Here is a 14,049-nt window from a genome sequence, read left to right on the forward strand (position 1 = left end):
AGAGGTCTATAAAATCATGAATGGTTTGGAAAAAGTGAACAGGGAAGTGTTATTTACGCATCCCAAAATACAAAAATTAAGGGTCACCAGGGAAGCTAGTAGGCAGCTGATTTTAATACAAACAAGAGGAAGTAGTTTTTCACACTATGCACAATAAATCTGTGGAACTCATTACCATGGGATGTTTCGATGGCTAAAAGTATAACTGGGTTCAAAAAAGAACTGGATAAGTTCATGGAGGATAGGTCCTACAATGACTATTAGCCACAGTGGTCAAGGATGCAATCCCATGCTCAGGGTGACTCTAAATCTCTGACAGAAGCCTGGAGTGGAAGACATGGGTAGATCATTCCATAATTGCCCTGTTGTGTATACTCTCCCTGAAGTCCCTGGTATTGGCCAGAGACAGGATACAGTGCTAATGGACCATTGTTCTGGCCCAGTATGGAAGTTCTTATGTTCTTCAGAAGAATTGCACATAAGTAACTTCTGCTGTCATCTGTGTTTCACTGATTTGAGCTAGCTCATGTGACTGAAAGCTAAGATCTTGTATGGGATTGGTGTCCTTTATGAAATGAGTTGGACATCTTAGTTCAGTTTTAGTGAACAGATGTGCACATAATCACTACAGAAAAAATTAGCACTAATTGTGTCCCTTGTTGCCATTCTTGGTAGAAGCCAAAGACGACAGAGAATGGATCACACACTCACTTCTAAGGGTAGTTCCTTTATATCAGGGTTATGGGTTGGCAGGGACGTTTTGCTTGCATTATTACGGTCTGTGCTATATTTGTTCTGTGGACAGGGCTTCATTCTCAATTGTTGTCAAATTAGTACTCTTTCATGAGTCCTAATTCACATTTGAAGAAATAGCTTAAAGTAGCATTTAAGCATAATGTATATAGGTACCATACAAAATATATAGTAAAACAAAATGATCTGTTTCAAAGTTTTTAGTTTCCTTTAAAATGCAAGTAAAACATTAACAATTGGGTAAACTAAACTAATCTTGATCTAGCATTTTAAGTAAAAAAAAAAAAACAAAAACCATGAGGGCTCTTAAAGTGGTGATTTCCATGAGACCGTAATCAGGAAAATCTGATAGCATAGCATTTTAAAATTTCATAATTTAAATCATCCCTGGAGTTTTATTAACTTAGTCTTCCTCCTGTGTGCATTAGGAAGGTGACTTTGAAGTGGAAGTATGAATTTTGACATCTACCCTCTATTGCAAGTTTCCTGGGTGTTAAAGCATTTTGTTATAATGGCAGTCTTTTCACTGTGCTTTCCTATATTGCTGCATATGGAAGTCACACTTTTATGTGCGTGAATGGTGAGTGTTATTACCTTTAAACATTATGGAATCTTGTAGACAAATATGGGGGTGATAAAATCAGGGGTTATGGTGAATTAGTGCATTAAACCCTGGGATGTGAACTATTTTGCCTTAGTTTCCACAGATTAAATAATTATCTAGTTCATAACAAAAAGGGTTTAATTTCTAATAGAATCCTTAAACTGAAGGCATGATGCATTGACTTGCTGAATTTATTAACATACCTTGCATAGGGACTTTGATTTTTTTGATATGTTACAATAAAATTATTTTTAATAAGCAGCAGAAGATGTTGGTTAAGGCTGTGATTTTTTTACTAGAGCCATGATAGTCAAGCTAAGGCTCCATTGTTGGGTATTAATGGAAAAGGCCACACACACCCCAATCCTGTATTAATAGGATGTATTAGAGAGTAATAGAACAACCCATATACTATCACTACAATTGAAATTTCACCATAAGAAGATGGAAACTTTATCTAAAAATATTTTTTGCTCTTTTAATGTTTATTTAGTGACTGTCAGTGGCATTAGCCAGAATGTAACAAAAGTTGAATTTTGTGTTCCGTATGTAAGCTGAAAGGAGGGTGAAAGGTCCCAAAAATGGGAATAATGTGCTACTGTCTTAATGGAAAAAGAAAATGGTCTAAAACTTACTCTCCATTTAAACCCAAATATAATTAAAGGTAAAATATCTTGGTAATGACAGTTGAAAAATATGGAGGACTGTGCTAGATATTTACATTTTACATTTAATATCCGTATAAATCACTGTTTCAATAGCACCCAGCCTCAACTGTTGTGCAGGTTGGATAGTGAATGAGTTAAGGTATCATTAGACTCCTACCTCATTTACTGCAAAAGTTGAATGATCTGTAGTCAGGGCCGGATTAACTTTTTGTGGGCCCAGCTTCAAATATATTTGTGGAGCCCCCATAGGGAACAATTGTAAAAGACAGGAGATTGGCACAGGAGTTGTCTTTGACACAGCACACTTGTGCACAGGTTTTATTTATGATATTTATAAGTTTAAGTTGCAGATGGAGGTGGCTGCCATTAGGGTACCAGCAACGGTAGCTCTAGGGCAAAAAGAATATACACAAGTGCACATAAAATACATTCTAAAAGAAAAAAAATACAAAATAAAACACAATGGGTATGGGGTGGTAAGGCTCCAGCTACGCTGCGGCGCCCGGGCTAAGGAGGCTTACCTGGAGCAAGGAGCACCCATTGGTCGGGGTGCCTGTCCTCTAGGTGCCGGTGCTGCTGCCTGCCCAGCATGGTCCGGGACCCTCATGGTCCCTGGCCTCATCATTCGAATAATGGTGGGGCCGGGGCAGGGGAGCTGCATGCGCAGCACCCTCTCACTAGGAGGCGGGGGCTGCGCTATCTGTGTGCAGGTGCCATGGGCTAGTCCAGCTGTCTGTGCGGCAGCCAGAAACCCCTGACCTGGGCCTGCCACTGGCCACCTCCCATCCCCCCAGCTATGCCAAGTGGTATGAGCTGCTGCAGGGAGGCAGAGCCGGATGCACCACCATGCCTCCTGCTTGCTGGCTCTGCTCTGCTCAGGGCAGACAGCTGCTGTCCTCTCTCTTTCTCTTCCCCCCCCCCCCCCCCCCACACACACACCTGACCCAGGATCACGGTGTGTAGCAAGTGAGACAAGTAGTCTGATGCACCCTCCCTTATTCATTATGGGAATTGGATGGTGTGCAGTGAATGAAGGAGAGGACCGAACAGATAACAAATGCATATTGAACAGCTGCCTTGTTCACTGCACATCATCCAACCTCCACACTTCATGAGCTGGGAATTTTGTGAATAATTAGTATGTAAATGTATGGTGAAAGAATCAATGCAGATGCACAAGGTAGAAGAGTTAAAGTTGTCCATACAAATTTAAAACTTTGGTATTTGTCTCCCTTTTTAAATGGGGCTGGCTGGAAAACAAGAATTCTGTTTTGCCAGAAATGTCAAGGCTTCAGTATTTGGTTTTGTTCCACATCTAGACAAAAACCAGGGTGGATAAAAATCAAGATACCTCCTCATGGAATAGGGATTACAAATTCTAATTCTATAGTATGAGACAATATATTCATGTAATGCTTAAGAGAAGTTTTGTAAATGAGTTCCTTTAGTTCATGGATTAGGGACCCAATTTTATGGGGTTCCAGGGGCTTTTGTATAGATTATATAGGTTAATCTTTCTATCTACCCAATGGGACTCAGTGCTCAGTCTAGAAGATACCATCAGAGATGCTTAGTTTTGCAGTTCTCAAGCTGGATTTGTCTCCAGAGATATGCTTGTTAACAGCAAAAATGTTTTAAAATAAATATATAGCAGTGAGAAATAATAGACCTCAACCCTATTGTCCCTCTGCAAATTTGTGTACAGAGTTAATCCCTTACCTCTCTCTAAAAGTGCGAAGTTTCAAAAAGTTCAATGAATAGAAGATGGTTGGGGGTGGAATAGATCTGGACAAGGAGAAGTCTGGAGATAAATGTGAGAAGGGAGGAACAGGCAGTAGAAACAAAAGTGAAACTGTTTAAGCAGCATGTTCCGGAAGTCTTGAGGTCTTTCTGAGTGTAGCCTTCATTGATTTGAAATCTACCATACCAGTGTTTTCCCCAGGAATTGAAATTAGGGGGTGTTGGAATATTCAGGGGGGATGAGGGCTGACGAGGATAGAGACCGTGAGGGCAAAGATGGACTGTATGGCACCATAGTAAAAACTGAAAAAAGTTTCCCGACCATTTTATTAGATTTAACTCATGTTTTAAAATTATCACAAAAATTAAAGTTGGTTACTCAAGCTTATTATGAAGCAGTACATCTACATCCTTCTTGGTTTCTTGCACTCTTTGGTGTCATCTTGTGTGTCTGTCACTTCCAGGCCTTCATGATATGTTCATGATCAGGCAGAAGGAGACTTCTTTCAAAACACAAAATTCTATTCAATGAGGAAAAAGAATGCTCAACTGTAGCTGTTGTGACTGGGAGTAGCAAGAGATGAATTCCTACTTCTTTCATCTGAGGAAACCTAGCACAAAGATTCGGTTGAACCACTAGTGATGATAAAGAAGTCGAAGTTAAATCTTCATTTGTTCATTGTATGATATTCCACTTTGTGTTCAAAATTCTCTATTCTGTCTTGATCACTCCACTCAACTGTCAGTGTATTATAAACAGGCATCTGTAAAAGCTACATGGAGGTTGAGTAGAATCCAGAAATCGCTATTGTAGATTTGTAAGAATCAAGTCTGTGTACTTTTTCAGATGGCTTAACAAACACTTCTTGTCCTCTTCACTTAAGAAGTCAATATAAGAACCTTCATTAGTCAACTTCTGGACTGAAGTCTTTCTTTTTCCAGTACATTTTCAATGGATAGCTCTCTGATTGATCCAAGGGTAGCTTGTATTGCTGGACAAAGATCTACACTACTGTTGTAGCAGATGCCTGGTTGACATTGTTTAATGACTCAAAATGGTTTCAACAGTAGATTTACAAGAGAGAATGGTGCTAGTCTTCTCTGAACTTTGTAACAAAAATAGTCCACCAGCCTCACTACTCAGATCTGCCCTATCTTGTTTGATACTTTCCAAAGCCAGTAATAACAGTTGCAGTAATTTTAAGACAACAGCCAAGAATCGCTCATGAGAAAACCAGCAGGCTTTCCCAGGTTGGACTAATTTGAACTTCAATCCCGGTGTATCTTCTGTTTGTTTTCCTACATGTCCAGTCCTTTTGGACTGTTGCTGAAAAAAGAGAGTATAAAAAGCCATTAAATTTATGGCTTTTTAATGTCTTTTGAAGATTCTGCAGCTTGTACTCGCGCTAGCTGGAGTAGATGGCTTCTGCAGCGTATATAGGAGAGATTAGGATTATACTTTTCTCTGAGCAAAGTTTGTACTCCAGTATATCTTCCAGAGAAGTTTGTAGCTCCATCAAATGCACAAGCAGCCATCTGTTTGTTTGGGGTTCAATTTACAAGCATTTAACTTTTCTAAGATGTCACAGATGCAGTTGATGCATCTACTGGCCTACCACAGACATCAAGATAATGTACACACTGACTTAATACTTGATGCCTCTTTGCATCGGTGCATTCATCAGCCATGTATGCACATATTTTGAGTATGGTGAGAGAGTTCTTCACTTTTTCAACTGCTGAGTCTTTCACTGTTGCACCGCATGCTTCTAGCTGAGTTTTTTCAGAAAGATAGTGAGCATTTGCCAGTCTTGTTCGAAACCAGTGTCCAACTTCAGGATTAACAAGTCACAATGCACTTCACATTGGCCTCCAGTTTGTAGTGTGTGGTATCTCTTGCTTAAATAGAAAGTATGATGCAACAGCCATGTTGGTTCACATAAACGGAGTTGTGTCTCCAGCATTCTTAACAGCCTCATTAAGTTAATCTAAAATTGTCTTTGACAGTGACGGGCTTATAAGGCTTTCTGCATATTGATGAAGTCCAGAGGCATGGTGTTTTTCGGCCTTTTCATATAGGTTGCCAGTATTGGCTTAGCTGATCAGTCTGGCAAACCAAGATCTGTTTGGCAGGAAGATTTATTCCACAGGAGGCTTACAGTTTAGGATCATGAATCAACAGGCTGTGCTGGGTCATCACAGTTTTAGCCTGTGGGATACTATCCGGATGTCTTAAAGCAAAGCTTCTGCACAATGCAAAGCAGGAGGCTATTGTCGAGGAGGACAAATTAGTTGCTAAAATAACATTTCAAGCGAGCCTACATGCAGTAGACTCTGAAGCTTGAGCTATGGCTTCTGCCATCACTGTGCAGCATTCAGCTTAGCTGCAGCTGTCATGCCTTCCCCTGGAGGTGCAGCCAACCATTCAGGGCCCCTCACTCTTCTGATAAGATGGATGAGAGGCTCCTTAATCTTAAGGATTCAAGGGTGACCCTTAAGAGTCTGGGGATTTATACACCAGTGACAAAAAGAGAACTGTTCTGCCCACAGCAGTCCTAGCTTTCAGCCCTTCATGCCTCATACCCAGGACCTGTCCAGAAAGAGGGGAAGAAGTTACAAGAGGGGTCCTCCTCCTCCCCATTCTTCTGCAGCTGCTAGTTTTGTCTTCCCTGAACTGGTGGGTAGAATCTTGCAAATGTTTGTGAGGAAGTTCCCTTTTCCTTATAACAGATACACTCTCTAATTACAGATGCAGTAGATCTGGGTTGGGGAACTCACTTAAGTCCCCTTCAAGCTCAGGGCCTTTGGTCTAATTCTCCACATAAATATCAGGGAATTTTGGGCCATCCATTTGGCTTGCATGGCATTCCTTCCACATATCAAGGGTTGGAACTTGTTGGTGCTCACAGACGATATAGCAGCCATGTTCTATGTAAACAAACATAGGGAGGGGCTGGTCGACCAAGTTATGCCAGGAGGCAAGCCTCCTTTGGAATTTCTGCATTGTCAGTTCCATCAGCCTGAAAGCTGCTTACCTTCCAGAAGTTCAAAACACTATCTGGCAGCCCATAGGTCATTCACAGGCCACCACCACATGTCTCTTTGCCCTGATATGTCCAGATCCAATTTTTCAGTGGTGGGGTACTTCCTAAGTTGACTTGTTTGTAACAAGTGCAAAAAGTAGTCATGTTTGTTCCTTAGTGGGGAGCAGCCCACTTTCACTGACAGATGCTTTCTTTCTACCCTAGTCAAAAGGCCTGCTGTACGCCTTCCCTCCAGTTCTGCTCCTACCCAAAGTGTTGTCCAAAGTCAGGAAAGATTCTGAACATCTTATTCTAATAACACCAAGATGGCCACATCAACAATGGTTTTCAGTTCTACTAGCCTTGTCAGTCAGACCTCCATTGTCTCTCCCGAGAGAGGTGGATGTGATCTCCCAGGACCACGGCTGTCGTCTTCATCCTAACTTCAGGCTCCCCATCTGACAGTGGATGCTTCAGGCTGACAATCTCAGAAGGAGATTGCTCTAAGGGAATGCAGGAAATTCTGCTCAATAGTAGAAAGCATTCAACTAGGTCTACTTACCTTGCCAAATGGAAGATATTCTCCATTTGGTCCATGCAAAGAAATGTTTACCCAATCTCAATCTCCGTTTATTGTACCTTGGACTATCTCTTGTTTCTGAAACAACAAGGGTTAACTCCTAATTCCATCAGAGTCCCTCTGGTGGCTATCTCAGCTTTCCATCCTCCTGTGGATAACTGATCAATTTTTTTCAAACCCTGTGTCTATCAGGTTTCTGAAGGGTTTGCACAGATAATACCTACAGGTACATAGCCCAGTTCCACAGTAGAGCTTAAATTTAGTTCTAGCAAAGTTGACTGGTCCCCCATTTGAGCTGCTAGCGACTTGTTCCCTGTTACACCTGTCTATGAAGGTAGGTTTCTTGGTTGCTATAACTTCAGCTAGAAGGGTAGGGGAGCTGCAAGCTTTAGTATTGGAGCCTCCTTATACAATTTTCTTTAGGGACAAGGTTTTTCTTTGACTTCGCCCAAAATTCCTGACTAAAGCGGTGTCAGTTTTTTACGTTAATCAAGCAATTTATTTACCAGTTTTCTTTCTAAAGCCTCATTTGAGTAAATGGGAAGAAAAGCTCCATGCTGTGAATGTTAGAAGAGCTTTGGCTTTTTACCTAAATAAAACTAGGCCATTCAGATCTTCATCTCAGCTCATTGTTGCAGTTTCAGACAGAGTAAAGGGCCACCCATTATTCACCCAGAGGATCTTTTCCTGGATTTCTGTCTGTCAAGGCTAATTCCCCACTCTGGCACTTCAAGTGCAGAAGGTGGGGGCCTGCAAGGGTTCTAAAAATTTATATTGGCCACTACTAAACTCCCAAGGTTACAACTTTTCTCTGACCTTGGATTGGTTGATGCTGCCACCACCCAAGTGCAGAACCCCTCTGAGAGCCCAGGAGGGCGCACTTGGGAATTCCTTCCTGTGGGGTACCCTCAAGCCCTTTCGCGGAAGAGCTGAGGGGGGGGGAAGGAAATAAGCTGTTGCCACTAGCTACTTAAACAACATGTGCACAAACCTCTTAAGACACACAAATCCAATTCTATTCTAAAAAAAGGTAAATTTTATTAGTTAAAAAAAGAGAGAGAAAATACATCTGGGAACGCAGGCTATTGCTAGATTTTAAAAGAGCAATTACAAGCATTAAGTACCAAGAATAGCTTTCTTGGGGTCCAGCTTAAAGGTTACAAGCAAAACAAAAGCACCTGGGGTTAGCACAGAGGAATCAACAAGCCATAAAGAAATAAAAGGGATAAACCTAATCACGTCTTCCTAGACATTTCCTGATCTACTTGTATATCTGGGGTTTTAAATGAGTAGTTTCTAGGTATGATACTGATGATTTTTTCATACCTGGCCCAACCTTCTTACAACATAACTTTGTCCTGTCCGTCTCCCGGAGAACAACCACAGACAGACAAAAGGGGAGTCTTGTTTCAATTTTAAAAAGTTCTAGCCTTCCCCATTGGCTCTTTTGGCCAGGTGCCCACTCACTTCCTTTTACCTATGCATAGCAGTGAGACTTTTTAACCCTTTACAGGTAGAGCAATTAGAGAACAGCTACTAAGAGGGATTTTATAGCTACTGGATGGCTGGGTGTCCATAAAGGGGAGCTACCCCCCCTTTCATTTATTACACTGGCTATATTTGTTTATGCTACCAATTTGCTGTTGTTGCATCTTCCATGTAAAGTAGTAGCTCATTCAATCAGGTCACAGACAGATTCTGTGGTTTTTCTGGCTTGTTTGCCCATCCTGGATATTTGTAAGGCAGCAACCAGGTTGTCTGTCCATGCCTTTGCCTCTCACTATGCCATCTCTCATCAGTCTAGAGACAATGCCAGATTTGGACGAGTGGTCCTACAGTCCTTATTCAAGTAGACTCCAAGCCCACCTCCAGCTCAGACTGCTTGTGGAGTCATCTTCAGTGGAATGGACATGTGCAATCACTCAAAGACGAAACAACTGTTGCCTGCCTTTCTGTAACTGTTGTTCTTTGAGATGTGTTGCACGTGTCCATTCCACGAACTGCCCCCCTTTCCTCTCTATACTAGTGTTTTCTAGTAGGAAGGAACTAAGGTGAGTTGGGGGCAGCACTGCCCTTTATACCTGCGTGCAGTGGTGTTCGGCACCAGAAGGTGCTCATGCTGCCCCAATGATACTGCTGAGGGAATAATCTCCAACTGTGCATGAGATGCGCGCGCACAGAGTAGAATGGATGTGTGCAATGCATCTCAAAGAACAACAGTTACGGAAAGGTAGGTAACGATTTTTTTGTGGAAATTTGCCCTCTGGATAAGGGATGGAGATGATAGTGGGTGGGCAATGGAAACTGAAGGAATTGGTGGAGTGGAGGGAAAGGAGAAGAGTCCTGAATAGACAAATCAGAAGGAGGATAGGGAAAGCATGACTGTTCTCTTTCATAGATTAAGGTCAGAAGGGAACTTTTGGATCATACAGGATGAGATTCTGTGGTTTTAAGTCACATTTGCTCCCTCCTGATTTGGGGCTGGCATGGCATAACTGAGGCAGCCCTCTGGAGGGCCACCTAAATTATGTCAACCTGTCCTTGGCTGCCTAGAGGCAGCAGCACTGCCCAAAATCTCTGTAATGCTATGCACTGCGGCTCCACTCCCTTCTCAGCTCTGCTCCTGGCATGCCTCCCTACACTGGCGTTTGCATTGGTGTCCTTGGGAGACATCCTGCAGCTTTCTTCCTCAGTTCCTGTATTGGGGGAATTCTCCCCTGGCCAGATTAGGCTTTTTAGAGTCTTTTCATGCTTCTCTGGTCCTCTTACCTGATATAAAAGGGGACAGGAGCAGTAGGAAGAATGTCATCCACATGCTGATCATCTGTATAATTTCACTTGGTGAGTCTTGCGTCAACCTCGTAACTTCTGAATTAACTAGAGCATAACTTTTAGTAAGATATCCATTTCTTTCATTTCATTTCAAGGGCAGTGAGTCTTTCAAAGCAAGATGAGGGGAGGCTTGGTGCTCCAAACCCCCCATCCCCATTTTTGTTTGTGCATTTTGTGATTTGAATTTATCCTGAGTCATGCATGTAAATTGAGGCTATGTCTTGGGCTTTCCTTAACAATTCAGTCATCAAATAATAGACAAAAGACACGTAAAGTAAAAAAAATCTTTTTAAGACAATATAATTATTTCTTAGGTGCCAATACTGTTTGCATGTATGGAATCATTTGGGATATATTGGTGCTTAGTCTGTTTTTAGCAAGTAAAATAAAGAGGCAACTTGACCTGAGATGCCTTTTAGAAACCGAAATGTGAAACAACCAAGAATGTTTAAATATTTGAAATTCAAAAGGCTGATCTTAACTCAAGCATAAATACTGGGTTATTTCAGGACTGAAAATGCAGTAGCATACTAGTCTAGACATTCTCTGTAAAAGTATAAGGAATTTCTACCTGACATGAATTTTTGTAAATAAATCCATTAAAATATCCTGAAAGTGAAAGAGATTAATTTTGTTTTACCTAGATGCAGAATTTGTTGAAATCTCTAGGTGATCTGAGTGAAAATAGGCAATGTATTTATCAAGTGCAGTGTTCTTCATTGCAAGGCCCATGAGCCTAAGTTCCCTCTAAGCTGTGCGGCTGCACAGCAGGCTATAAATAGCCACGTAACAACTCTAAAAGGCCACGCAGCAGGGACCTGGAGAGGAAGAGGTAGGGGGTGGGCGGGAACTCGGGAGGGGAGCAAGTTGGGGCTTGCAGAGCTGCTGTGGGCCTTCCCCCAGAGCTCCCTGCTACCGGGATCGTGGGGGAGAGGTAAGGAGAGGGCCCCCTTCCCCCAGAGCTCCTGTGCTGCCTGCCGGCATGGGGGAGAGAGGGCCCCTTCCCTGGAGCTAGCTGTTGGTGGCAGGGAGAGGGCTGGGGGGAATCCTCTGGCCCCAGCCCCAGGGCAACCTGCCTACACCCCAAACTCCTTATCCCTTGCCCCACCCCAGAGCCTGCACCCCCAGCTAGAGCCCTCACCCCCCCCCATCCCAACCCTCTGCCCCAGCCTTGAGCACCCTCCCGCATCCCAAACCTCTCATCCCCAGCTCCAGTCTAGAGCCCTCATTCCACCCTCTGCCCTACCCTGGGCTACCTCTCACACTCCGAACCCCTCAGCCCCACCCCATGTGGCTCTCACATTGGAGGTTTTTTGCAAAAGTGGCCCCTACTTCAAAAATAGTGAAGAGCACCAATCAAGTGCATGAGAGGGTCACCAAGTGAAAATTAGAGACTTTACTTAATATTTTTTTGTTTATGCCAAGCATTTAGCATCTAAAAATACTTTAAGGAGTGATATGAAAATTTAAAATGATTATCTTCAAAAGTAAGCCTCACTTTTATGTGTGCACTCAGAGTAACTCCTGTCATAAACCGTTTTATACATTGTTGTCTTTTTCAAATATTTATGGTGATAGAAAAATAATCATGAGGCTTACTACAGGCAACTAGAACTTCAGAGCTAGGATTTCATTGGCAGGCTGGAAATCAGGCTGAGGAAAAATATTTACTTGAATAATTTGACATTCAAGAGGATGACCTATTGATGTCATTCCATTGTGTTTGACAGGTTAGGAATGAATCTTTAGTTGATGAGTATCAGGCTGAATTAAACTTCTAGTTTAAAGCAAGCTTTGCTTGAAAAAATGGGAAATAGTTATATGTATTATTAATGAATGGTAAAATCACTGTTTAAATGTCTCTTCCTACAGTATATTAATTCTTCATGATAAACAACTACTAAAAAACTTTGAGTGTATCCATGATAGGGTTGCCAATTCTGATTGGACATATTCCTGGAGGTTTCATCCCGTGACATAATCTTTCATTAAAGATTCATCTTTAATTACTGGAGACTCCAGGACAATCTGTAGAGTTGGCAAACCTAATCCATGCCTTCACTCTCACTCAAATATTCTGAGCACAAGAAGACCAAAGATTATCTACTCTCATTTTAAAGTAAAATTCCTCAAGGTGACTTCCCTCTTTGAAGACTTACTCATGGGCCTCTTTTCCTCTCTGGATTTTAAATCATTAATTTGGCCTAACCAATTTTTTTTTTTTTTTTTTTTTTAAAAACTCTTCAGAAAATCACTTTCCTTTTTCTGGTCAAATAATTTAGCTATCATCTCAGCAAGACAAATATTGGAATTTATATGCCTCTTCATAGAGACTCAAATTACAAATTCACGTACATCAACTGGTTTTAAGGACTAATTTCACCTTCAGTCACTAAGTGCTTTTTAATTTTTTCCCTCAAGATCACAGGAGTTGTTTCTTAAATTACATGTTGTTAATTCAGAACTCACCCAAAAGAAACTCTGTGGCAAAACATAGATGACTGTAGGTTGTAAAGATGTACATTAGCCAGACTGCAGAATTCTGAAGTTCTCTTCCTCTAGAATTCAGTGGTCAGAGCCAAAAGATCTGTAAGTCTCCCATTGTCAGCTAACTCTGATAATTATAGAGGCTTACACACAGTGTCCTTAAAAGCAAACTAGCTGAAATCAACAGCAACTTTGTGGGCCCAAAATATTTAATGTAGCCTGTGCTGAGATGCAAGGTGGCTACCTAGCCTGGCCAGTGGTCTCTTGTTTCCAAAATGCTAGATTTTCAGATTTTTTCAAATGCAGCATTCAGTGGGTGGCAGTGCACATCATAAGGCCTTGCTAATTCCTGGCTTCTTTCTATTTATATAGGAATTGGAGCTGCTATAATAGTTTATGAACACTGTATTTGAATTGGTTCTTTAGTTTAGTAAGGGGCTGTAAGAAAAAACAAGCAGGAAGGAAAGGAATGGGTCAAGATAAGCCATTTCTCTGCAAACGCTTGAGGGTTGTTAAGAGACAATGCCAGGACAGGAAGAAGTATGCGTGCGCTGGTGATCTAAGAATTGTGGCACATTTGAAAAGGAACACTCTTTTAGGAGAAGGAAGATTTGTTTTTGAGAATCAAGATTGAGATGGACACTCTGCAGGTGTCTACAGAAGTTAGGATTTCCCAGTTGCCTTCAGGACATGTTTATGTAAGAGATATGTAGACGGTCTTTAAAATCCTCTTTCTATAAAGACTTTATTCTATTATAAACCATGCTTTTATGTCCTCTAACTTTTGATTTGAGAAGTGATCAGTTTAAAAATTTGAGGTTATAAGAATAACTTGCCCCTGGGAATTTAGAAACTAAAAGATACTGTATGTACTCGTTCATTAGCCAGTTCATTTATAAGCCGACTCTCCCCCCCCAAGATGGTTAGGTAAAAATAGCAAAAACTGTATGACCCTTTCATAAGCCGACCCCGTATTTCAGGAGTTGGCAAACTTTGCCTCCCGGCCGTCAGGGTAAGCCGCTGGCGGGTCGGGATGTGTTGTTTACCTGGAGCGTCTGCAGGCATGGAGCCCCTCAGCTCCCTGTAGCCGCGGTTCACCATTCCCAGCAGCTTCCCGCAGCTCCCGTTGGCTGGGAACAGCAAACCGTGGCCACAGGGAGCTGAGGGGCTTCATGCCTGCAGACTCTCCAGGTAAACAAAACGACAATGTATTAGGTATTCAATTCAATGATTCCATAGAGTTTAAAATCATCAAATTTTTGGTGTAGACCTGTTTATAAGCCAACCCCTGCTCTCTGATGCGTCATTTTTTTATCAAAAATATTCAGCTTATGAACGAGTATATATGGTAATGATTCTGAA

The 14,049-nt window shown here is 41.8% G+C and overlaps 1 protein-coding gene across 11 annotated transcripts in view; it reads left to right on the top strand.

The window, feature by feature from the left end:
• NEO1 (neogenin 1) overlaps window positions 1–14,049 on the top strand; it is a 553,038-nt gene that overhangs the window by 54,058 nt on the left and 484,931 nt on the right. Inside the window, exon 1 of one of the 11 annotated variants that reach the window (XM_054041110.1) lies at window positions 1,255–1,333. The exons of the other annotated variants lie outside the window; for them this stretch is intronic. Within the exon in view, the coding sequence (XP_053897085.1) occupies window positions 1,321–1,333 (13 nt within the window). The 5' untranslated portion in view covers window positions 1,255–1,320. Of the gene's footprint in view, window positions 1–1,254; window positions 1,334–14,049 lie in introns of those variants that run through there. 11 annotated transcript variants of the gene reach the window in all.

Source organism: Malaclemys terrapin, chromosome 10, assembly GCF_027887155.1.
Source record: "Malaclemys terrapin pileata isolate rMalTer1 chromosome 10, rMalTer1.hap1, whole genome shotgun sequence".
Taxonomy (NCBI): Eukaryota; Metazoa; Chordata; order Testudines; family Emydidae; genus Malaclemys; species Malaclemys terrapin.